The sequence below is a fragment of the Salmo salar genome, chromosome ssa24, assembly GCF_905237065.1.
Source record: "Salmo salar chromosome ssa24, Ssal_v3.1, whole genome shotgun sequence".
In the NCBI taxonomy this organism is placed as follows: domain Eukaryota; kingdom Metazoa; phylum Chordata; class Actinopteri; order Salmoniformes; family Salmonidae; genus Salmo; species Salmo salar.
This window is the reverse complement of record NC_059465.1, coordinates 1,233,093-1,258,958: the sequence shown is the minus strand read 5'-3', so window position 1 is coordinate 1,258,958 and position 25,866 is coordinate 1,233,093. Positions and strand designations below refer to the sequence as shown.

Sequence of the window (25,866 nt, the reverse complement as noted above, 5' to 3'; positions counted from 1 at the left end):
CATCTAGTGGAAGCCTTAGGAAGTGCTCAATGAATCCTAACTCACGGTGTGTTTTATAGGCAAAGTGCTGAAGGTGAGTCCACAAATCAGATTTCCACTTCCTGTTAGGATCTGTCTCGGGGTTTTGACTGCCATATGAGTTCTGTTATACTCACAGACACCATTCAAACAGTTTTAGAAACCTTAGAGTGTTTTCTATCCAAATCTACTAATTATATGCATATCCTAGCTTCTGAATTTGAGTAGGAGGCCGTTTAAAATGGGCACGTATTTTTTTCAAAATTCGCTGTAGCGCCCCCTATCCTTAAGGAGCTATAAGAGGTTATAACCTCTTATTATATCTTCATTCTGAACAGTCGTAACCACCTGCATCTGCAAAATCCCCAGTCTTATGAGTCAGTACTACACAAATTGGTTTAATTATGTATTTACTAGCTAACTAAATTATAACACAGGATAATCATACACACTTAATACATTAGAAAAAATGAAGTCTGTTTTTATATCCGTTGAGAATAACCATAGTTCCTCAATATATTTGAAAAATCTTTCCAGCTCTCTCCCTTTCGATAACCAACCAGAGTGAAAGGGAAAGTTAGGGCATGTATTGCTAGCTTTAACAGCTGGGTTGGGCTCAGTTCTGGGCTGGTTGGTGGTGCCTGGGCATGTTTTTGTAGGGAGAGTGGAGTGTGGTCTGGCTGGGACTATTTTCAGGTGGGCAGGGTGACTTAGGGCAACTGCAGAAGGCTTTATTGCATCTTTGATTGCGTTGAGATGCTGCAGACAGGGGATGCAGAGTGCTGCTGCTAGTGGTGAAACTCTGTTTGTTGGTGGTACTGTGCAATGTACCAGTGGTTTGGGAAGATGCTTTGGCCGTCAGATATTGAACCTTCACGGCTTCCGTTTTCATCTTGAGGGAATTTGGACCCTGGTTCTCTTTCCCCATGGCCTGGTTCTCTTTCCCATTGGCCAGCTGTAAACACAAAGTTGGTAGAGGTCCTGAATAATGGCGAGTAAACTGTAGACTATAAAAATAAAGAGTTGCACACAGTGTACAAAACATTAGGAACACCTGTTCTTTCCATGACAGACTGACATGGTGCATCCAGATGAAAACTATGATCCTTTATTGATGTAACCCATTAAATCCACTTCAATCAGTGTAGATGACGGGGAGAAGACAGGTTAAAGAAGGATTTTTAAGCCTTGAGACATTGTGTATGTGTGCCATTCAGAGGGTGAATGGGCAAGACAAAATATTGAAGTGCCTTTGAACAGGGTATGGTAGTTGGTGCCAGACACACCGGTTTGAGTGTCAAGAACAGCTTGGTTTTTCCATTTAACAATTTCCCATGTGTATCAAGAATTGTCCACCACCCAAAGGACATCCAGCCAACTTGACACAACTGTGGGAAGCATTGTAGTCAACATGGCCAGCATCCCTGTGGAACGCTTTCAACACCTTGTAGAGTCTATGCCCCAACGAACTGAGGTTGTTCTGAGGGCAAAAAGGGGTGCAACTCAATATTAGGAAGGTTTTCTACACTCAGTGTATAAGCTGACAGTAATATATTGGGTAAACCACCAACGTTTCGGCATTACTGTGCCTTCTTCAGTGTAATATCATGAATGCTTGAACCAGGTTACGATGACAGACCCCTCACTATTGTCATTGGTTGCACTATTTGTCTACATAACTTGGTTCACGCATTCATGATATTACCTTGAAGGTGGCACAGTGATGCCGAAACATTGGTGGTTTACCCAATAAATTACTGGGAGCTTATATATAGTTTGTGACTACTTCTATATATGTGTAATAACAAACAACATCAGTTAATATAGCTAGCTAGCTTAGCAACCTTTCTGCTTTGAATCAACAGTGGTTGCTGGATCGAATCCCTGAGCTGACAAGATAAAAATCTGTCGTTCTGCCCTGAACAAGGCAGTTAACCGACTGTTCCCCGGTAGGGCGTCATTGTAAATTAGAATTTGTTCTTAACTGACTTTCCTAGTTAAATAAAGGTTAAATAAATAATAAACAGTGGGCCCTACTTCTCAACATCAGTAAATTATAATTGATAGTGCGCAAACTGCCAAGCTTGCTTTGAGAGACTGTCATACTTCATACTGGCCATAGATACTATAGCTGTCTAGCCAGGCAGATGTATTACTTTGGGTTGGGGGGGCTTCAGTCTTCCCTTGATTGCTAAGTACTCCATCAACTTCTGCTTGCGCAATTCTGTAAAAGAGAGAAGCAACGTTAATTGATAAAAATACATGTTTATTTCATTTTTTTAAACATTCAATCTTCAATAGCTCTTACACAAAGTGTGCCAAGACTATTAACATGATATATTGTGAATCAGGGGAAGATGGACACAAATCCACAGCTTTTGAAAATTTAAGGCAAAATAAATAAAAACATTTCAACAACAAATTAAGCCGTGAATTTTTGTCCATCATCCCCCGATTCAGAATATATAACTTCCATAGTTATGGCACACCGTGTAAGAACTATTGAAGATTGAAAGCAAGAACAAAAATGAAAAAAAGCTGTTGATTTTTCTCCATCCACCACTGATTCAGAATATACCATCTTCATAGTCATGGTTGGATTCATAACTATTGACCGAATATCCAATATAAAATTTTACCTCGGTAACGCCAATGTGCCCCGCAACATAGTTGTTGCAGGATGATGGCTATTCTCCAACTTTACGAACTAGTTAACGTTAACTAACTACGTAAAAGGACATTCACTTACAGTACTCTCCGTTGAGCTACGTTTGCATTTAGCTAACAGTAACACCTTACCTTTTCTGTTGATTTTAGTCACCATTTCTTCTGCCTCCATTGCTGTTTGTACGAAAACCTAAACACTTGAGAAAAGTTTTAGTGTAAATTACTTACGTTTTAATGGAATAAAAGTTACGCAATTACCTGGCTTCCGAGTTGGATGACCGTTCAAAACGATTTTTCCCAGTAAGAGTACGTTTTTCCGAGTTCCCAGTTGTTTTGAACGCACTTTATTCAGAGATTTCCTAGTTTCCAGTTGTTTTGAACGCAGCATTGGACGCTGCAGGCTCTTGACAGATCTACAACGCCTGAAAAGCTAGGTATTTGAAGTTTTGTGACGACCCTCCCACTCTGTCTGCCGAATTCTTAAGACACACCCTCGTCCACTTACCATAGCCTTATGCCCCTGGGGGAATCCCGCCATCTTGCCGTTCAGTCAAGCAAGGGAAGTTTGCAACGTAAACCCCTCAACCCTCGTTTTTAGTCGGCTTTGCGAGTGTAGTGTACAATTATGTTCACCCCGGGGCCTTGAAACTCCCCATAATTAAGTTTGCTACGATTGTACATCCGCGAAAACTTAAAAACAACATCAATGGAACATACAAGTGTAAGTAAAAACGAATGCAAATTAGTTAGAAATTGTGCTACTAATGTACATGACGGCACAAACACGTCCCATAAAGTAAATATGTTTTTTCCTTCAGCAGTTCCAGCTAGGTAGGCTCACGTTAGTTAGCTAATTCATTTGCTAGCTATCATACAGTAGGAGCATTGTTAATAATGATATATTTAATATAAGTAGACATGCACTCTTAATTGACTAGCACTCACAAGCAACCGGTGTCTGAAAACACTATCATCGTTGGATGAACGAGTGACGAATTTAAAAATAATTTCTTCCGCCCTTGCTTTGCAAGTGTATACTAGTCAGACGTCATCAGAAGTGTCCACTTAATTTGAGGGCTGAGAGGTTAGGGTGTGTATTTTAACCACATCCAGAGCCATGTATTTAGAGCAGTGGCGACCTGTCATTTTGAGCCCCACATTTTAGCAAAAAAGTTGAAAAACCTTTTTTTGTACTTTTTTAATCATTGAGTTAATAAAGTCGCAAACAAACATGGTCTCTTTTTTTGCTTTCTTGAGTAAGGCAGCTCCAAAATGCAGGTGTTTCAGCTTACTCAGTGCTTTCTGTGGTGGTGGGGCAGCCAGTGGAAAATACAGAGCTTAGGGGTTGGTAATGTTCTCTAGTTGCACAGTGATTGGCTCAGTGTTCTGGCACTCATGGGGACACTACATCACTGCCAAATCTAAGGGTAGGACTAAAAAAATTCAAGCCCCTTGGGTGCTGGCATAGAGTTACATTAGAAGTGCCCATCCAAGAAGGCTCAAAGTCATTGGCCACAGATAAAATGACATTAAATCACGTTATGTCTACAGTAACTTTGATTGGACTGATCATGTCAACATCATACTTTCAAAATCTTAGCTAGCAGTCATCATGAAATAAGTCAACAATCTACTGGCAAATCCATTTTAATCCTTGTCATATGAAGATACAAAATTAAGAGAAATAATAGATAAAATGTATTGGTGCTAATCATCCATTGGACATAAACATTACACAACAAGTTGGAAATTGCAAATTCAACAATGAGTGGTTTCGAAGGAATCAGTGGCTAACTGCAAGCATTGCAAAGCAATCACTAGCCTGCTATTCAGTGGAGTGGGTGTGGAGTTTCAAGTCTGGGTCTCTTTTCCAAGCTTAAAATGATAAACATTCAACATTGGCCATGCTGTCAATCCACCATGATTTCTGCCGCGCTCAAAACAACTTATCTCGGAACTGGGAAATCTGACTTCAGTGAGTTCAAGACAACTGGGAACTCAGGAAAAAATTAGCTCCAACTGGGAAAATACGTTTTGAACGGTCATCCAACTCGGAATTGTAAGTCGGGAACTTGGGCCTCTTTTTAGAGCTACGACCTGAAGATCACTGACATCATCATGATTCGACCTTGTTTTTTTCAGAGTTCCCAGTTGTCTTGAAAGCACCATAAATCCAGAGAATGCCAGACTTTGATGACAAAGTTTGATGGCAAAATTTGCCCACAAAGGACCGCCGCGCCACCTTCCTGTTCAAGTGAGCACAGCACAACAAGGTGAGTCCAAAAATGTTTGGTATGCTGCTGATTAAATGGTGTAATATGCAAGGGAGATATGTATACTGTAGCTAAGAATGTAATACTAAGTGTATGTTGTGTAATAAGCTGTTAGTAGCCAATGTGCCTCATCCTAATAATTTGGTCTGTTTTCCCCTCTTAATTTCACCCAGTGTTCTGACTTGGTCATGCACATGTAGCCTATAACGTGTTTTAGAGAAATGTAATCATCGAATATTGTACGAGCTTTAATTGTCTGCTTATATGCCCATTTTATTTATCCTACCATTCTGACTTGGTGTACAGGGAGAATACTGTAAGAATGGCCCATGTTCTAAATTCTGTCGCTGTACATTTCAAAAGTGCTGAACAAATGCTTAAATTGACTACGTCCGTCCTAGCTCTATATATATTTTTTAAAGCAGTAAATGAGGCTGAATGAACTGTTTTGCTGCCAGACAAGGCTTCGCTGATAGCCAGGTGTAGCAATAGTAAGGTGTTGGGACTCTGCTGTTGGGACAGCTTTAGGCTCTAACAGTTTGTGTGCACCGTTTGTCACTGTTATAGTGCAATTAATGTGTTGTGTAGTGGCTTTGCTGGCATGTATCCCCAAAAATGTTTTTTGTTTGCTCCACCAAGATTTTGTCATCGCACCAGAGGCGGCAGAGACCATCCTGGAGACCTTTATTGGACTCAGGTGTGTCTTATTATTTCATGATTGTCTCCCTGTTAAAAGAGGTGTGATTTCTGTGGTCATCTGCAGAAGCTTGAATTGTTTACCGTGTGCGATTGGTTCCTGAGTGAGTAGTCGACACTTACTGGTTGTTGTTTTTTCAGGTGTACTGTGATCCTGCGTCTACCGTATCACAGTAAAGTATTATGTTTATCCTTAACCACTGATTCCTCGTCTGGTCTCTTCTCTGCACCTGGGTCCAACCTTAACACATCACAGATTTACATGCTAAAATCACCACTGATTTAGAGAGTTAGAGGCCAATGCAGTTTCTACATTATGATGCATTTACTTGACACTTCAACATTCTATGGCAGCCATGGTAGCTCCCCATTAACATTACATGGAGAATGTTGAAAAAAAAATACTATACAACTAAATGTATAGAATGAGCATTATGATGCATTTACACAGAGGAAGAGGCAGTGCGAGATGTTTTACACTCGCCAAAATATGTCCAAAACAAGCCCAATGATTTCTATGGGCTTATTTTGGACCTAAGCTTGGGCGTATTGCAGAGTCCACTTGTCACACAGTTACAGTCAACAATGCTTTGGATATCATGAACACAGCCTAACCAGATCTGCTAGGGTGAGTAAAATGGTCAGAGAGGTGTTTTCTCATTTGTGTCTGGAAGTAGCTAGCCAATGTTAGCTAGTTAACTTGGGTGCTTGACTGCCGTTGTGAGGTCAGAACGCTCTACTCCTCGGCCAGAGCATCCAATGTGTGTTCGAAACGCTCTGAATTTTTCGATCGGACAACCTGACAACTCTCAGAATAAGCAAACACCCAGAGCGCACTCTGGCACTCCAGAGTGAATTTACAAACGCACCCCTTGTCTTTTGCCTTCCCGCCTTTGGGACAATGACTTCCATTGTTAGGGTGGAGACATGAGCATCTTCTCATTATATACAGATTTCTGATTTACATGACGCTATAACATTCTATGTTAGCCATGTTAACTCCCCACAAACATTTCATGGGGAATATTTAAACAATGCTATCTAACTGAATGTCTAGAATTAGAACAATATTAGATATTCCTAAAGTTGGCCAAATGCAGTGTTCAAAATAACTGGGAACTTGGAAATCTCAGACTTCAGTGCATTCAAGACAACTGGGAATTTGGGAAAACAACTAGCTCTGGCAGTGAAAAATCGTTTTGAACGGTCATCCAACTCAGAATTCCAACTCGGGCCTCTTTCTAGAACTCCGACTTTCCGTCCTGAAGATCACTGATGTCATGATTTGACCTTGTATTTTTCAGAGTTCCCAGATGTCTAGAAAGCACCATAACTCTAAATATATGGCTCTGACCACATCATATGTTATGGTGCTTTCAAGACAACTGGGGAATCTGGAGAAAAAAACAAGGTCAAATCATGACATCCGTGCTCTTCAGGTCGGAATGTTGGCGCTCTAGAAAGATGACAGTTTCCAACTTGGAATTCCGAGTTTTTCCCAGTTGGAGCTCATTTTTTTCCAGAGTTCCCAATTGTCTGGAATTCACTGAAGTCAGAAGTCGTAGATTTCCCAGTTGTAACTTGTTTTGATTGGATATTATAGCAATCTGTCAGTCGATGATGTAGCACTCAACCATTCATTGGTTATTGTGTCACATCGCCTTTGCTGTGGAACGCAGCCATATGTATGATTCTTTATCTATGGTATGCCCAGAGCCATATATAACATTTTCTTAATATATGGCTCTGGGTACTCCAACTAAAGTTATGAATTTCTAGAAAATTCATTATCAGTACTATGATTTATGTACATTTGTCATCTTTTTTTAGTGGTGTGTTGTGGTTCTGGTATTTGGTCTCCCAATGACCATGTTATTTCAGTACCATGAGAGTGAATATATATTTCTATTTGTTTATTAAAAGAGCACATAATAATTTAAAATGTTTGCATGTATCAATGAATATGTGCAACATCAACAGAGCCAAATAAATACATTGATAAATATGTATAAATTACTGAATTAGAGATATATTAATAAATAGTAGAACAATAATGACTAAGTTTTCGTTTTAAGGATATTTTGATTATATCAGGGGCGCTTACCACAATATTGACTACGTCAATACACTCCAATGGTAACATGCTGTACTCAGTACATACTCTAAACCTCATGAAGTTCTTGTGTCTTACAAGTAATACACTTAAATATGTTGATGTGCGTGCACCCACAGTGGCAACCCAGTCTTGATCACAGAGGCCCCATAGAATCACATAAATTGTAGAGGATCTCTATTGGAGGCCTTGGCCTGACTGGTGTTGTCACAGTGTTTGCGGCCATCTTAGTTGTGGCGCTGGATGGTGAAGGTGGTGAGGCGGTTGGGGGCTGCCTTCTGACACATGTCCACCGGTTTGGTGTTGTCCTGCTGCATGTCCGTGCTGATGAACCAGTTCCTGAACCCGGCAGACTCCAGGGTACTGATGTCAACCCCGGTGTTCCGTCTGTAGAAAAGGAAACGCACCATGTCGCTCTGCTGGCTGATGGACTTCAGCTGCTCTTTGTTTGCAACCTCCTGAGGAGAGAGAGAGGATCAGGGGTTAAACTCAACATTAAAGGTCAAAGGTCACTAGGAGTGAATATAAATGTTTCTCTGGCTATTGGTTTGAGGATGTGGCTGTTGGAACAAAAGCCTGTCCACACTGTGGCTCCCCAGTACCAGGGTTGGCCACCCCTGGCCTAGCTATCGAGTCTTATTTAACTACACTGCAACTGTCTCCTACATTCCACATGTAGTAGTATGGGGTGCCATTTGTAAGACTGAACGATCTATTTTTGCAGGCACTTTTCCCCAAAATGTAGTTCTGTTTATTCAGAAGTAGTAGTATTTATCCAGTTATAGTATTATTCAGTAGTAGTATTATGCATTATTATTATTCAGTTCTAGTATTATTATTTCAGAAGTAGTTTTCATTCAGTAGTAGTATTCATTTAGTAGTCGTGGTATTTACCTCTAGGTGCAGGGTTGGCCTGCCTCCCGATTTGGAGCAGGACAGGTAGAGGTTGGATCCCTTTATGCCTAGGGCTACAGGTCTGGCTTTAGTCTCAATGGGGACGGGCGTGACGTACGTAGACAGGTTCAAATGCACTGGGACAGAGGAGAGAAGAGAGTCAGCATGATTCATCAGAACTCAACTGTGAATTAAAATCATCTTATTTAATTAGTTCATATATTTTGCATGTGATAATGCCACACAGAGGGCCAAAAATGATTACAGACAGCTGTGATTATCTGAAGTACCCAAATGGGCCACTAGATGTCTTGTGATATATTACATAAAATCCTTGAAATTTGGGACTGAGCCTCAGTTGTTAACATACCTTTGTGGTAGCCGCTGCCTCCCTGGAGCATCATGGCGTGCAGCTCCATAGCCTCACTCATCAGGACCCAGCACTTGTTCTCAGAGTCAGTGACGCTACACTCGTACTGTGATGTACTGCTGAACCCTGCTTCCCTCCTGCTCGTAGGGGGCGCCGACTCCAACTCCAACACTATATGTTCTGATGAGAAGAGAGAAAAGGATGTAGGAGATGAGTGAATGGTTGTATGAATACACTTGATTGAGCTCCCGAGTTGTGCAGTGGTCTAGGGCACTGCATCTCAGTGCTAGAGGCGTCACTGCAGACACCCTGGTTCGATTCCAGGCTGTATCTCAACCGGCCGTGTTTGGGAGTCCCATAGGGCGGCGCACAATTGGCCCAGCGCCGTCCGGGTTTGGCCGGTGTAGGCCGTCATTGTAAATAAGAATTTGTTCTTAACTGATTTGCCTAGTTAAATAAAGGTTAAATGTAAAAAATTATAATAATTTAATTCCATCCCATCCCTACTGGTCTATGGGCTCTGTTATGATATCCAAACTACAGTAGCATACCACTTTTAATGAAGCAATGTGTTGGGCATGCATTTTAAATGGTATTCTATAGTGTGAACTTTGGAACATAGGCCAGTGGTGATAGCTAATGGTATTGTAGTGGTACACATTGGAAATCCCCTTAGGGGTAGCCTGGTCCCAGATCTGTTTGTGCTGTCTTGCCAACTCCTATGGTCATTGTCATACCAAACAGTACAAACAGATCTGGGATCAGGCTAGCCCCTTAGGGTGCTCCTCCAATCCAGTCCATTGTCTTTGACCTTGCTCCCTACCTTCCACAGCACTCTCCAGCAAGAAGTTGAGCAGGTCCTTGTCCTTGAACTCGGTTCCCATGGTAACCCCCTCGCCACCCTTTAACCTCTCCATGGCGATGATGAGGTTGGCAATGTGACGCATGGTGATGGGGTGATGGGATACCTCCAGATCCAGACCCTGAGGCAGCTTGGAGCTCCATGCCTTACTTTCAGAGGTGTTCTGCACATGGGGAGGAGGAAATATTACATTTTCATGTTTTATGTCCAAATGTTGTGGGTATGTCTTGTCCTTGTAGGAGCTGGGGACTCACCTTTATTAAACTGTAGTTTGACTCAAATTCCATGTCTGTATAGTTAGATCTGGAAAATAAAATGATCCGTTTGTAAAGCTCTGTCCTGTCCATAATAGATTGGCATCATGCTTAGTCAGTTGCTTAAAGATGCTGAAGAGTTGAAAGCTCATTCAGATTTTTTGGAAACAGTAAATACATATACAGTCCAGTCTAAATAAACCTTTTAAATATGTGTTATTACTAACACTATATAGCAATAAATAATGCTACCACAATTAGCAGTATAATACATGGACATCAATACAGTAGAAGTATTATAGCAAACATGAGTAAAGACAGGATATAAAGTTAATTTACCTTGAGTTGTTTTGTAGTTTGTAGGTAGGTAACAGTGTCTTGTATTCAGTCCTTAGTCCTTGTGAATCCTAAGTTGTTTTCTGACTACATGTGGTGAGCTGTATGTCTTATATACACCCTGGGCACACACTAGGAATTTCCCTTTACACACAGGAGGAAGTGGGATGGTTTTACCAGACCAGCTAGTACGTTGTATTGTTTAAAGGGACAATCCGTAGTTCAAACAATAAACAAAGCGTTTTCCCGCCCCTGTTTCAGTAAAAAGCTGAGGGATGGGGCTGGAGAAATGTAACCACTCTCAAATTCAGAGACAGAGCTATGAATGCAATAACTGACCATCCACGATATAAAAAAAAATAGCGTTTTAACCATGTTTTGAAGCTATATAGTGTTTGTTTATATGTTCTGTTTACAAACATTGTAGTAAAGCAAGCTATATTTTGGGTTCTGATGGGGTACTATAGATATCCTGAAATATGCTCATGAGGCATTTATAAATTCAAGAATCAATGGGTATGCCTAAATGTCATTAATTTATTCCAAAAATGAATGTAACATCTGCAGATTGCCTCTTTAATGATGTTGGTGATGAAATACTGGACTCGCAACAGCTTGACGTACAGTATTGCACTCATATGTTAAATTCTGGCTTGTGTACATGCTCGTTACTGACGTGCCACTTATTGTATTGATTTATCTTCTGGTTGATGTCATATGCCTGTTTGTCTGATACTGATGTGTTGAGGCTGCTGTCTTGCTCCAGGTCTCTCAAAGAAATATGTTTTTTAACTCAACGGGACTAACCTGGTTAAATAAAGGTTAAATAAAAATGTTTTAAAAACAGGAAACTAATGCATTTGTCTTTTTTTCCTGTTGATAGAGTAAGTGCATTGTAATCGTGCCAATATACTTTATTAAAGACATTTGTGTGTTTTCATGACTTTTTATTAGAAATTATATTTCAAATCTCAATATAACTAAATGAATAGAAGATAAAACATTGTTCATGTCAACACTAAGATGAGTCAGATTAAGCAACTTAACACCTGACTTTATAATAAAACGTATTATAATACTATCTTACATTAATTTTACTTGTAAATTACTTTTCATACATTACGGTTAAAGTGCAAAGAATTGTCTATAGTTGAAATGACTGTGGTATCATATGTGGTTGTTTTTCCCTACTCAATTTAGTTACATGCCCTGATTGACTGGAAATACATGTAGCTCTGGATAAAAGCCTCTGCTAAATGACAAAAAATGTAATGTATATGTAAATACAAATACAATATTTACTGTATGTTTAAATCCATACTCGTCTTCCTAAAGGCCTAGGAAACTAAACTAAAGTTGCCTGAGGTCATAAAAATAAATGGAGAGTAGGCTTAATCCTGTTGTTCCCTCAGGTGAAATACTATACGTTTTTGTTCTATTCTATAATTTCCTAATCTTGTCATTTCTGATTATGTCAAGCCTGCTTAAATTTAAGGAATTTTCAGATGTTAGTAAATTCCTTAATCTCGGCTCATCATATTGTGAAGTAACAAGGGACTTCCTCTATTATTTCCCCATTTCCTGAAGTAATGTAGTTGTCACGAGAGGTTAGAACATAGACCACAATCTGCCAGGACAACAGACAGACAGACTCTTGGACTGTGTCCAGCTACCTACTACCATATTAGCTTATCTTTGCCAGTCATTGTTAGAACCCATTGGGTGAATCTCCCAAATTCACAAAAATATCAGGATTTTTTGTATAATATCTGAACTCCCTATGGAAACATGCTCAATCTGGTCAATATGTTCAATAATATGCCACAAAACGAGTATTCTTCTAATGTATTGTGTTTGGCTCACTAACGTTTCACCTGTATAGAATAACCATTGGACATAACGAAAAAAGTTGTGTAACAGTATATCAATTCTTATCACCCCTGTATGAAACCTATGGGATTGGAATGTTGACTAAATCACAGAAACCTACCAAGGTATGACTATCTGGCGTGTGTCTGAAATTGCTCCCTATTCCCTATATAGTAGACTACTTTTGACCAGATAAGTAAAATATGGACCCTGGTCTAAGGTAGTGTACTATATAGAGAATTGGGTGACTTTCCAGACACAGACTGTCTTTGTGGTTATGGTTCTCACGAAACCGGTTTACCAACGGATTTCCCAGTGATTCAACATGTTTAGAAAGCAGTCAAGGATTTCTCAAGATGATATTTGACACTCCCCACTTCCACTCTTAAAATCTTTGAATTTAATTTCCAGATTCACACTCATGGTATAGGTTTAGGCCTATGCCATTTCTGACCACAAAAACTAAGATATCACCATTTATTGTCACACAATGCCACCTCATTCATGTTTGAAATAAAATAGACTGGCTTATATACAGTTGAAGTCGGATGTTTACATACACCTTAGCCAAATATATTTAAACTCGTTTTTCACAATTCCTGACATTTAATCCTTGTAAAAATTCTCTGTTTTAGGCCAGTTAGGATCACCACTTTATTTTAAGAATGTGAAATATCAGAATAATAGTAGAGAGAATGATTTATTTCAGCTTTTATTTCTTTCATCACATTCCCAGTGGGTCAGAGGTTTACATACACTCAATTAGTATTTGGTAGCATTGCCTTTATACTGTTTAACTTGGGTCAAACGTTTTGGGTAGCCTTCCACAAGCTTCCCACAATAAGTTGGGTCAATTTTGGCCCATTCCTCCTGACAGAGCTGGTGTAACTGAGTCAGGTTTGTCGGCCTCCTTGCTCGCACACGCTTTTTCAGTTCTGCCCACACATTTGCTATAGGATTGAGGTCAGGGCTTTGTGATGGCCACTCCAATACCTTGACTTTGTTGTCCTTAAGCCATTTTGCCACAACTGTGGAAGTATGCTTGGGGTCATTGTCCATTTGGAAGACCCATTTGCGACCAAGCTTTAACTTCCTGACTGAAGTTTTGAGATGTTGCTTCAATATATCCACATAATTTCCCTTCCTCATGATGCCATCTATTTTATGAAGTGCACCAGTCCTTCCTGCAGCAAAGCACCCCCACAACATGCCACACCTGTGCATCACGGTTGGGATGGTGTTCTTTGGCTTGCAAGCCTCCCCCTTTTTCCTCCAAACATAACGATGGCCATTATGGCTGAACAGTTCTATTTTTGTTTCATCAGACCAGAGGACATTTCTCCAAATAGTACGATCTTTGTCCCCATGTGCAGTTGCAAACCGTAGTCTGGCATTTTTATGGCTGTTTTGGAGCAGTAGCTTCTTCCTTACTGAGCGGCCTTTCAGGTTATGTCGATATAGGACTCGTTTTACTGTGGATATAGATACTTTTGTACCTGTTTCCTCCAGCATCTTCACAAGGTCCTTTGCTGTTGTTCTGAGATTGATTTGCACTTATCGCACCAAAGTACGTTCATCTCTAGGAGACAGAACGCGTCTCCTTCCTGAGCGGTATGATGGCTGCATGTTCCCATGGTGTTTATACTTGCGTACTATTGTATGTACAGATGAACGTGGTACCTTCAGGCATTTGGAAATTGCTCCCAAGGATGAACCAGACTTGTGGATGTCTACAATTTTTTTCTGAGGTCTTGGCTGATTTCTTTAGATTTTCCCATGATGTCAAGCAAAGAGGCACTGGGTTTGAAGGTCGGCCTTTGAAATACATCCACAGGTACACCTCCAGTTGACTCAAATGATGTCAGTTAGCCTTTCAGAAGCTTCTAAAGCCATGACATCATTTTTTGGTATCAGACAGACATTGCCATCGTAATCCAAGGGTGTTCTCTTGGGGTTCCACGCCATCCTGGGTAAACAACAGCTCACTGCTCTCCGACCAGGACTCTCATCCACAGAAGTGAGGCTTTGTAGACAGTTGTCTACATAGAAACAGCATTCTACACAGAAGCGCACATCTTCTTCTTGGTCGCTGTGGTCGAACACATACTTCTGAAGGGCAAACATGGTGCGGCGGTAGCTACATGTTGTCCCAAAGTGAAGAACCTGCCACTCACCTGAAATCATCACGGATTAGGTCTCGCCACAGAAACCGGAGAAGATGCTGATCTTCGGGTAGCAGGCGGACTTGATGGAACATCCCCTTTATGTCACTGCTGATGACCACAGAGTTCTGGAAACAGAGAAGGATTCCAAGCAGAGTAGCTCCCAAGGTAGGTCTGGAAAAGAGTTGTTCATTCAAGCTCTTACCACCAATATCTGAAACACTCTGTTGCATCTACAGGCAGCACATTGTCGAGGGCCACGTTCAGTCTTGCAAACTCTCATGGGTCTTCATTGATGAAGTTGGGGATGTTAGGAGTTGGTCCACGATAGGCGCGCTTCCGGCTGGGTGGAGAAGGTGTGTGGTAGGGGACAGGTGAGTGCCAATGACGATCAGGTGAGTAGGCCCAGCGGCGATGGTCAGGCGAATAGTCGCAGCGGCAACAGTCAGGCGTGGGCTGACAATGGCAATCAGTTGAGGGTTTACAACGGTAATCAGGCGTAGGCTGACCATACTCATCAGGTGAGTAGTCACAGCGGCGACGGTCAGGTGTGTGCTGACGACGACGATCAGGTGTAGGCTGACCACAATGGTTAGGTTTTGACTGACATTGTCAATCATGTGAATTCAGCCCTCTAGGTGGCGCTGTAGGGCTACAATTTCTGCAATGAGAAGACGACCGGTCTCGCTGGTGTGTTGGCTCACAACTGCGAGGGGTTGACTGAGTAGATGATGACGATGATGATGACTGGTCTGAGAAGGAGAGCCCTCTGATCCCAAGGTTTTCAATGAGCTGCTCTATCTTATCGCGCTGCCTTTGTGACTGCAGTTTACCATCTCTGGTTGTCACCAGCTGTGCCCGCTCAGGCTGACTTTGATGATGGCAATCTCTAGTTGATGTGCGCCTGCTATGGAGGGCTGGTGAGTTGGCAACCGATGAAGGTCATGCTCCATCTTCACTGTTGCGGGTCAGCATGGGTAATGACTTGAACAGTTGGGGACTCATTGAAGCGGATGAATTTAGCTCTTCCGATAGTTCCAGTATCTCCTGTGTCAACTTCTCAGTTTCCTCTTCTATCAGTTTCAGGCACGTTAAGACTGTTCTGGAAGAAGAACTGGTTTCTCTCTCATCTTGTACAGGAGGGTAGCTGCTGCTGTTTTTGTTGTCCCTCATTGTAATGGTGTGTTGTTGTATGTGGTGTCTGCCTTGTCTTGTAGCTTACCTCATAGTCGACCAGACGATGTGGGGGGCGAGCCTGACGGTGGACCACAACTTGTGGAGGATCTTCTCTGGTGACTGGCATCTTTGGAATCTGGCAGTTACTTCATGCGGCATGAATGGGTTGTTTAGGAATTCGAAGGACCAATAAGTGGCCCTCTTGAAGCATGTGGGAACAGCAGACTGGGATAGGGATTGATTGAATATGTCCGTAAACATACCAGCCAGCTGGTCTGCGCATGCTCTGAGGACACGGTTCGGGATGCCGTCTGGGCCTGCAGCCTTGCGAGGGTTAACACGTTTAAATGTTTTACTCATGTTGGCTTCGGTGAAGAACAGCCCGCAGGCTTTGGTAGCTGGCTTTGTCAGTGGCACTGTATTGTCCTCAAAGCGAGCAAAGAAGTTGTTTAGTTTGTCTGGGAGCAAGACGTCAGTGTCCACGACGGGGCTGGTTTTCTTTTTGTAATCCATGATTGACTGTGGACCCTGCCACATACGTCTCATGTCTGGAATCAGATTGGTCGGACCAGCGTTGATCAGACCTGAGCACGGGCGTTTCCTGTTTTAGTTTCTGTCTATAGGTTGAAGCAACATAATGGAGTCGTTGTCAAATTTGCCGAAAGGAGGGCGAGGGAGGGCTTTGTATGCGTCGTGCAAGTTAGAGTAGCAATGATCCAGAATTTTGCCAGCCCGGGTCACGCATTCGATATGCTGATAACATTTAGGGAGCCTTGTTTTCAGATTAGCCTTTTTAAAATCCCCAGCTACAGTAAATGCAGTCTCAGGATATGTGGTTTCTAGTTTACATAGAGTCCGATGAAGTTCTTTCAGGGCCGTCGAGGTGTCTGCTTTGGGGGGATTTACATGGCTGTGAATATGAACGAAGAGAATTCTCTTGGTAGATAATGCATTTGATTGTAAGGAATTCTAGGTCAGGTGAACAAAATGACTTGAGTTCCTGTATGTTGTTATGATCACACCACGACTCATTAATCTTAAGGCATACACCCCCACCCTTCTTCTTACCAGAAAGATGTTTGTTTCTGTCGGCGCGATGCGTGAAGAAACCGGGTGGCTTTACCGACTCTGATAACGTATCCCGTCATGTGCCTGATTACTAATGACTGGCTTCCGTCTGGCCCCTCTAACATAAAGGCCTGATTGGTGAAGTGCTGCAGAGATGGTTGTCCTTCTAGAAGGTTCTCCCATATCCACAGAGGAACTCTTCGAGCTCTCTCAGAGTGACCATGCGGTTCTTGGTCACCTCCCAAACCAAGGCCCTTCTCCCCAGATTGCTCAGTTTGGCCGGGAGGCCAGCTCTAGGAGTCTTGGTGGTTCCAAACTTCTTCCATTTAAAAATGATGGAGGCCACTGTGTTCAGGGGGACCTTCAACTCTGCAGAAATGTTTTGGTACCCTTTCCTAGATCTGTGCCTTGGCACAATCCTGTCTTGGACCTCTATGGACAATTCCTTTGACCTCATGACTTGGTTTTTGCCCTGACAACTGTGGGACCTTATATAGACAGGTGTGTGCCTTTCCAAATCATGTCCAATCAATTGAATATACCACAGGTGGACTTCAACCAAGTTGTATAAACATCAAGGATGATCAATGGAAACAGGATACAACTTAACTAAATTTTGAGTCTCATAGCAAAGGGTCTGAATACTTATGTAAAAAGGTATTTCTGGTTTTTATATTTAATAAATTAGCAAACATTTCTAATAACCTATTTTCAAAACCTGTCATTATGGGGTATTGTGTTTAGATTGCTGAGGAGTTGTTATTTATTTAATGAATTTTAGAATGAGGCTAAAACGTAACAAATGTGGAAACAGTCAAGGGGTCTAAATACTTTCCGAAGGCACTGTATTTACAACAGACACTATTTAGCTCCAAACAACAAGACATCAGGATTTTGGCACTTACATTTAGCTCCGCGTACAATAAACATCAGAAAGAAAAGCAATTTCTTCTAGAATAAATAAAACAGGTTGGTCATCAGAATGGAAACTACAGACTGCCTGAGGCCCTGCCTGATCGGGTATCATGCTAAGTCCCGGGAAAAAAGGCTGCTAATTGGGTAATAAAATTGTAATGGTTGGTGTGACCTTATTTCAACAGGAAAACCAAAAGAAAGTTGGGGTCTTGGAAAGGAGATGAGTTGGCTGTTTTTACAGGTGTAATCATCTGCTTCTCTGTGGACGAGGATGGGCGTAAGCATCTGCCTCTAATTCGAAAGGTTGCATGTTCAAATTCAGTGATAGAAAGTTGTTTTTCATATTTTAGTTTTAAGCCTACACCAACCCACCTGAACCATTCTGAGTTAATGACAAATGTTAAAAATATGCATTTAATGCCTAAAATTAACCTTAAACACACTTTGAAAGGACATTGGTACCAACTGAAAACTTTGACGTGTAAGCAACATGGATGAACAGGTAATTATGACGTGAGACTGTGAGAGCTGGTAGCCCATACCACCTAGACCTGCTCTCCTTCTCCCTGGGCACGCCCTCCGTGAGTGTTGCAGCACATTATCATTGTCTGTTTGAGTATGTGAATGAAATGTATAAACCTATTGATATTTGTTTGTGAGATCTGATATTGTCTGATTCCCATGCTCCACTCCTTGATGCCAAATAACCTGTTATGTTTAGCTTAGTCTTGAGGACCTCCCATTGTGTATAAAAAAGGGGGCGTAGTACAACGTTTTGGAAAAGGGGATCCCTTTTGTGATAGTTAATTTATCAGGGACCCCCTCATAATTAGTAAACAACTTGAGTGAGATAAAAAATTGCATACAAGGATATTTACTAGGACTTCGGCAGTGCATCGCCGGATGAACCATGTCTCGGGCCCTGGGAAGGAACATTTTAAAGGCCCGCCTCTTGGCATTAAAGAGAATTTTGCAGTATGAGTTCATTTCCTACAATTCTACACATGTTGTCATGTGGCAGAGAACTTTGTTACAGTGCATTTATGCAAAAAAAAATATTTTGGGGGATTACGAAAAGGAGTACTTTGGATACCAATATCCCTGTGAGGCTCCAAGGCCCATGTTGCCCAGGGTTAAGAACATACATTGTAGATTCATAATATTACATGGTATTGTATTACACCCTCGAAAATTATTCCATGGATCCCTTGGCCAAAATTAGATTAATCTGTTAGTAATATTCATATTTTTGGGGAAAATTGCCATGCTGGAGAAGACTGTTAGGGGTTGGGGGCTAGCTGACGATGTCCCTCATTACCAGCCACAGGGTTGACTTTTGAAATGGGTAAAAGTCAGAATGGCATTATGTCAGCACTGTAAAAAAAAAAAGTAGTTTCAACGAATTATTATAAAGTAACTGGTTCCACAACCTTTTTTAACTTAAAAAAAAAATGGTTGGCCCAAACTTAGGTCCAAAGTCAACTCAGGCAATAATTCAGTCAACATAAAATGATGTGTTTGCTCAATTTGTCTCATATGTTCATTCAACTATTATTTGGGCATCTTAACAAAAAAAAGGCTGCAGCTGGTTACACACAGTGCTTTTAAAACTTCTTCGGGATCGGTGTCCCGTCTACGGGACAGTTGGGCTAACGTAGGCTAATGTGATTAGCATGAGGTTGTAAGTAACAAGAACATTTCCCAGGACATAGACATATCTGATATTGGCAGAAAACTTAAATTCTTATTAATCTAACTGCACTGTCCAATTTACAGTAGCTATTACAGTTAAATAATGCCATGCTATTGTTTGAGTAGAGTGCACAATTTTGAACATGAAAAGTTATTAATAAACAAATTAGGCACATTTGGGCAGTCTTGATACAAAAATTTGAACAGAAATGCAATGGTTCATTGGATCAGTCTAAATCGTTGCACATACACTGTTGCCATCTAGTGGCCAAAATCGAATTTGCACCTGGGCTGGAATAATACATTAGGGTCTTTCTCTTGCATTTCAAAAATTGTATAAATTGTTTTTCCTTTGTATTATCTTTTACCATATCTATTGGGTTATATTCTCCTACATTCCTTTTGCCTTTCCATAACCTTCAAAGTGTTTCCTTTCAAATGGTACCAAGAATATGCATATCCTTGCTTCAGGGCCTGAGCTACAGGCAGTTAGATTTGGGTATGTCATTTTAGGCGAAAATTGAATAAAAGGGGTGGATCCTCATACAATGTTTTCAACATAGATATTTGACACAGGTTGTCATGCACTGACTGTACAAAACATTAACAATGTACCAAATATATAGTAGTGGTCCAAATGCACAACATTATTTTACCAAGTAATCACTTTATATTTCCTTTCAATTTATCAATGTTTTGTAAATCAAACAACACAGCACCACAGCAGATTCCAAAAAGAACACAGTCACCAAATGGATATATTCTCTGTAATATCTTTGCGCTGGACTGGTGGGCCAACACTCACCTCCTTTAAAATAACAAGTGTTAACATTGATTCTGGAACCAAAACTGGACTCTACAATGAGTGTACAAAACATTAGGAACACCTGCTCTTTCCATGACAGACTGACCAGGTGAATCCAGGTGAAAGCTATGATCCCTTATCGATGTCACCTGTTAAATCCACTTCAACCAGTGTAGATGAAGGGGAAGAGACGGGTTAAGGGAGGATTTTTAAGCCTTGAGACAATGAGACATGGATTGTATATGCATGCCATTCAGAGGGTGAATGGGTAAGACAAAAGATTGAAGTGCCTTTCAACATGGGCTAGCATCCTTGTGGAACAGTTAAAAAAAAATTGTATGGTTGAGAGGGATGAGGCAAAAGGTATGGCAAATAAGTCTGGCAGCCCAACTGATTGGCAAACGTACTACAAATTAAGAAATCACGTGATTAAGCTAAATAAAAATTAACTACTACTATGAAACAAAGATAAATTATATAAATAATGATAGTAAAAAGTTTTGGAGCACCTTAAATGACATTTTGGGGGGAAAAGCCAACTCGGCTCCATCATTCATTGAATCAGATGGCTCATTTAGCACAAAACCCACTGATATTGCCAACTACTTTGACTTTTCATTGGCAAGATAAACATATTTAGGAATGATATGCCACCAACAAATGCTGACACTACACATCCACGTATATCTGACCAAATTATGAAAGACAAGAATTATACTTTTGAATTCCGTAAAGTCAGTGTCGAAGAGGTGAAAAAATGATTGTTGTCTATCAACAATGACAAGCCACTGGCGTCTGACAATCTGGATGGAAAATTACTGAGGATAATATCGGACGATATGTGACTCACCACCTGGATTTGGTCTTATGTAGCAAAATGTGAAATTGTGTTTTTTACATTAGATAAAAGTAGAGACTCAGAGCTACAAAATGGTATATCATACACCGCATTTGAGGAACAACGGGAAAGTAATTCTGCTTTTGAGAAAATCGCCTTTGAATATTTTGGTATCTAGTGAAGAGCTCTTCTTTGTCGACACCCATTCAGCATCGTTCACACCCTCTTAAGCTTTAGCCCCACCCATCTCGTTTCGCTCTCAGAGCGCAGACTTCACGATCTGGCCGATGATTTGTTTATCTCTGGATAATATTAAAAACAGTCTAACCAGCTCTGCTGGCAACAATTTCATTACGCTTTTTGCAGACGTTTACTGACACCGTCCATATTCAACGGGGGATGTACACACGTCACGTAATGTTAGCTAACGAGCCAGCCAGCTAATGTTAGCTTGTTAAACAACAATGAACAAAGTGCCAACACTGCCTAACATTAGGATCTAACTAGAAAAGCAAACAGCTCAGGGGAATGAATAATAACGTCCGCTAGGGAGCCAGCCAGCTAACGTTAGCTAGCTAGCTGACAGTACACTTTAGCTTAAGACATATAGCTAGCTATCTAGGTAAACAATGAACCTAGCTAGATAAACAACGTTTAAGATCACACATGTCACGTAACATTAGCTAATGAGCCAGACAGCTAACGCTAGCTAGCTAAACAACAATAAGCAAAGTGGGTACAATGCCTCAGTAGGCTGGACACATGACATTTTTAACATTCCTTTTTCCTGATAAAACCTAGTTCATTGCATCCGCCATGGAGCTCAGTTTCATAATATTACCATATGTCCCAGCTGTTTGCCATAGTTTTGAAGTAATCACAAAAAAACAAGCCTTATTTTATGGCATTTTTCACCCTGCCCGGCTCCTATTAGTTCTATTGGGCACCGTGGCACCAACTCGCCTTCTGAACGTTCGATACCTAGCTTATTGTTCTACATCACAATGCCTGCTTTGCTATTGTTGGCAATGAGACATGCCCACGTTGTTTGTAGTTAAAATGTAAACAACAAAAAATCATAGAACTCTGAGGTCATCCCATTGTTTCCTATAGGGAAATATAGGTATGCCGGTCTATTTCGCCAAATATCTCACAATGCGTATATTTCGATAAAAAAATAAAAATTGGACACCATTTTAATCATGAGAATCTCCTCTTTCTAATTATGTAAGGCTGGGCAGTGTATTCTGTTATCATCAAAGTCCACGAAATACCTTTTTCCCTTGGAATGCTGAGCTCCCCCCATTGTTTTCCTATGGAGAAGCACGCTGGTATATTTCGGCAAATATCTCGCAATGTGTATATTTAGATTTTTTCAAGTCCGACATGTATTCAGTTGCCATCAAACGCTAGAACAGAAATAGTCAGAGGTTGCCATTTTTTTCCTACTTCCTCAATATGCAGACATAAGCACACTTGGCACCATCAAGGTTCGGATGTTTACTTTCTACACAAGTTATTTTTCAGTTTCGTCCTAAGAACAGATTGTAGTGGTCAAATAAAAAAGGATACATTTTTTGGTGCCATTTAGGCGAAAATTAATTCTAAGCTTCACTCCAGTCAAAACAGGCTCTGCGAATGTTTGATTCCATTCATTTTCTATGGGCTTGCACAAGTGTTTCAGCTTAACCAACGTTCATTTGCCATTTTTCAGCCTTGGGTGAATTTTGACTCATTCTATTGTCCAGCCTAGCCACAGTGCTGGGAACTATTGTCTAACAGAACACAGAGGGTGTTCTTTAATGGAAACCTCTCAAACATAATCCAGGTAGAAGCAGGAATTCCCCAGGGTAGCTGTTTAGCCCCTTGCTTTTTTCAATCTTTACTAACGACATGCCACTGGCTTTGACTCAACATTATATACGTCAGCTACTACAGCGACTGAAAAGACTGAAACACTTAACAAAAAGCTGCAGTTAGTTTCGGCATGGGTAGCAAGGAATAAGTTAGTCCTAAATATTTCCTAAACTAAAAGCATTGTATTTGGGACAAATCATTCACTAAACCCTTAACCTCAACTACATCTCGTAATGAATAATGTGGAAATTGAGCAAGTTGAGGTGACTAAACTGCTTGGAGTTACCCTGGATTGTAAACTGTCATGGTCAAAACATATTGATACAACAGTAGCTAAAATGGGGAGAATGTCACGTCCTGACCAGCAGAGGGCGTAATTGTGTTAGTCTTGGTCAGGATGTGGCAGGGGGTTTGTGTTTGTTAAATGTTGTGTGGGTGATTGGACTCCCAATTGAAGGCAGGTGTGTTGAGTTGCCTTTGATTGGGAGTCCTATATAGGAGTGTGTGTTTTTCTTTGGGGTTGTGGGTAGTTGTTTTTGCACTGCGTTTAGTTAGCCTGCAAAACTGTTGCTGTCTTGTTTATTGTTTTTTCACTGTGGATGCTTTACTCTTTTTTTGAATTAAACCATGAGTATCCACATTCCCGCTGCGCCTTGGTCCATTCTTGAAGACAGATGTTACAGAACTACCCACCACCAAGGGACCAAGCAGCGGACGAACGAGGAGGAAGGATGGACATGGGCAGAGTTAAGGATGAGCGTTTCCAGGGCTATGGAAGAGTTAAGTAAACTCGAGAGGCAGCCCCAATAAAAAAATTTTTGGGGGGGGGCCCAAGGGCAGTTTTGCAGGGCAGGAATGGGGCCCCAGGCCAGCTCCCCGCACTAAGCCTGAGGTGCGTGTCTCCAGGCTGGCACGTCCAGTACCAGCCCCACGCATCAGGCGTCTAGTGTGTCAGCCCAGCCTCGCCAGTCAGGAGCTGCCAGAGCTTCCCGCCAGTCAGGAGTCACCAGAGCTGCCCACCAGTCAAGAGTCGCCAGAGCCGCCCGCCAGTCAGGAGTCGCCAGAGCCGCCCGCCAGTCAGGAGTCGCCAGAGTGGCCCGACTGCCCAGGTCTGCCGGAGTGGCCCGACTGCCCGGGTCTGCCGGAGTGGCCCGACTGCCCGGGTCTGCCGGAGTGGCCTGAGTGGCCCGACTGCCCTCATCTGCCAGAGTGGCCCGACTGCCCTCATCTGCCAGAGTGGCCCGACTGCCCTCCGGGTCTGCCAGAGTGGCCCGACTGCCCTCCGGGTCTGCCAGAGTGGCCCGACTGCCCTCCGGGTCTGCCAGAGTGGCCCGACTGCCCTCCGGGTCTGCCAGAGTGGCCCGACTGCCCTCCGGGTCTGCCAGAGTGGCCCGACTGTCCTCCGGGTCTGCCAGAGTGGCCCGACTGTCCTCCGGGTCTGCCAGAGTGGCCCGACTGTCCTCCGGGTCTGCCAGACAGTGGCCCGCCTGTCCTCCGGCCCAGCCCGAGTGGCCCGCCTGTCCTCCGGCCCAGCCCGAGTGGCCCGCCTGTCCTCCGGCCCAGCCCGAGTGGCCCGCCTGTCCTCCGGCCCAGCCAGAGTGGTCCGTCTGCCCGGCGCAGCTATCGGCGCCACCGAAGTGGGTGACGCCGAAGGTGGCGCGAGGTCCACGTCCTGCACCTGAGCCACCTCCAGGATAGGTGGGTTGGGGAGGGAGGGTGTAGCACAGTGCCGTCGGTGACGGCAGCCACCCTCCCTTCCCTCCCTTATTGTTTAGGGGTTATTGTTTATTGGTTTTGTTGGGGTATTGGGGATTTTTTTGTGTTTTCTTTTTTTTAGGTGCATTCCGGGGTCTGCACCTTGAGGGGGGGTACTGTCACGTCCTGACCAGCAGAGGGCGTAATTGTGTTAGTCTTGGTCAGGATGTGGCAGGGGGTTTGTGTTTGTTAAATGTTGTGTGGGTGATTGGACTCCCAATTGAAGGCAGGTGTGTTGAGTTGCCTTTGATTGGGAGTCCTATATAGGAGTGTGTGTTTTTCTTTGGGGTTGTGGGTAATTGTTTTTGCACTGCGTTTAGTTAGCCTGCAAAACTGTTGCTGTCTTGTTTATTGTTTTTTCACTGTCGATGCTTTACTCTTTTTTGAATTAAACCATGAGTATCCACATTCCCACTGCGCCTTGGTCCATTCTTGAAGACAGATGTTACAGAGAAGTCTGTCCATGATAAAGCACTGCTCTGCCTTCTCAACAACACTATCAACAAAGCAGGTCCTACAGGCCCTGGTTTTATCACACCCGGACTACTGTTCAGTCGTGTGGTTAGGTGCCACAAAGAGGGACTCAGGAAAATTTCAGTTGGCTCAGAACAGGGCAGCACGGCTGGCCCTTAAAAGTGTACGGAGCGCTAACATTAATGACATGCATGTCAATCTCTCACGGCTCAAAGTGGAAGAGAGATTGACTTCCTCATTACTTGTTTTTGTAGGAGGTGTTGACAAGCTGAAGGTACCGAGCCATCTGTTTAAAATACTAGCACACAGCTCGGACACACAGGCATACCCCACAAGACATGCCACCAGAGGTCTCTTCATAGTCCAGAACAGACTATGGGAGGCGCACAGTGCTACATGGAACTCTATTCCACATCAGGTAACTGATGCAAGCAGTAGAATCAGATTTAAAAAGCAGGTAAAAATACACCTTATGGAACAGCGGGGACTGTGAAGTAACACAAACATAGGCACAGATACATGCATTCAAACACATGATAACACACGCACTATACAAACACGTACACATGGATTTTGCGTTGTAGATATATGACAGTGAGGTATGGGCCTGAGGGCACACACTTAGTGTGTTGTGAATTCTGTAATTAATATATTTTTATACAAAATTGTATAACTGCCTTAATCTTGCCTTGGCAGCAGCTAATGGGGATCCATAATAAATACAAATACAACACCTTGTAGAATCCATGCCCCGACAAATTGAGGCTTTTCT

General features: G+C 42.2%; 2 protein-coding genes and 1 long non-coding RNA gene across 7 annotated transcripts; 1 reads left to right on the top strand and 2 right to left on the bottom strand.

Annotated features, from left to right (window-relative positions):
• Positions 1-218: 218 nt before the first annotated feature.
• On the bottom strand, positions 219-3,746 carry LOC106584893 (uncharacterized). Of its 4 annotated transcripts, none has more exons than XM_045706902.1 (4): positions 3,631-3,733; positions 2,818-2,882; positions 2,175-2,242; positions 219-973 (listed from the first exon to the last, which is right to left on the bottom strand). In XM_045706902.1, exons 2-4 carry the CDS (start codon positions 2,855-2,857, stop codon positions 635-637), a joined length of 447 nt encoding a protein of 148 aa, XP_045562858.1. In that variant the 5' UTR covers positions 2,858-2,882; positions 3,631-3,733; the 3' UTR covers positions 219-634. The 4 variants fall into 4 exon arrangements, with proteins under 4 accessions (XP_045562858.1, XP_045562857.1, XP_045562855.1 ...); XM_045706901.1 differs by having other exon boundaries at positions 2,818-2,875; XM_045706899.1 differs by lacking the exon at positions 2,818-2,882 and having other exon boundaries at positions 2,944-3,746.
• A 1,225-nt stretch (positions 3,747-4,971) lies between these two features.
• On the top strand, positions 4,972-11,334 carry LOC106584894 (uncharacterized). The gene is made up of 3 exons (XR_001323858.2): positions 4,972-5,655; positions 5,796-5,827; positions 9,864-11,334. It is a non-coding gene; the product is annotated as an uncharacterized lncRNA (long non-coding RNA).
• On the bottom strand, positions 7,553-10,555 carry LOC100136449 (interleukin-1 beta). 2 transcript variants are annotated; one of them, NM_001123582.1, is given in 6 exon segments: positions 7,994-8,225; positions 8,662-8,798; positions 9,032-9,211; positions 9,855-10,056; positions 10,148-10,196; positions 10,487-10,555. In NM_001123582.1, coding segments are annotated over 5 exon segments (783 nt in total). In that variant the 5' UTR covers positions 10,181-10,196; positions 10,487-10,555; the 3' UTR covers position 7,994.
• Positions 11,335-25,866: the final 14,532 nt, after the last annotated feature.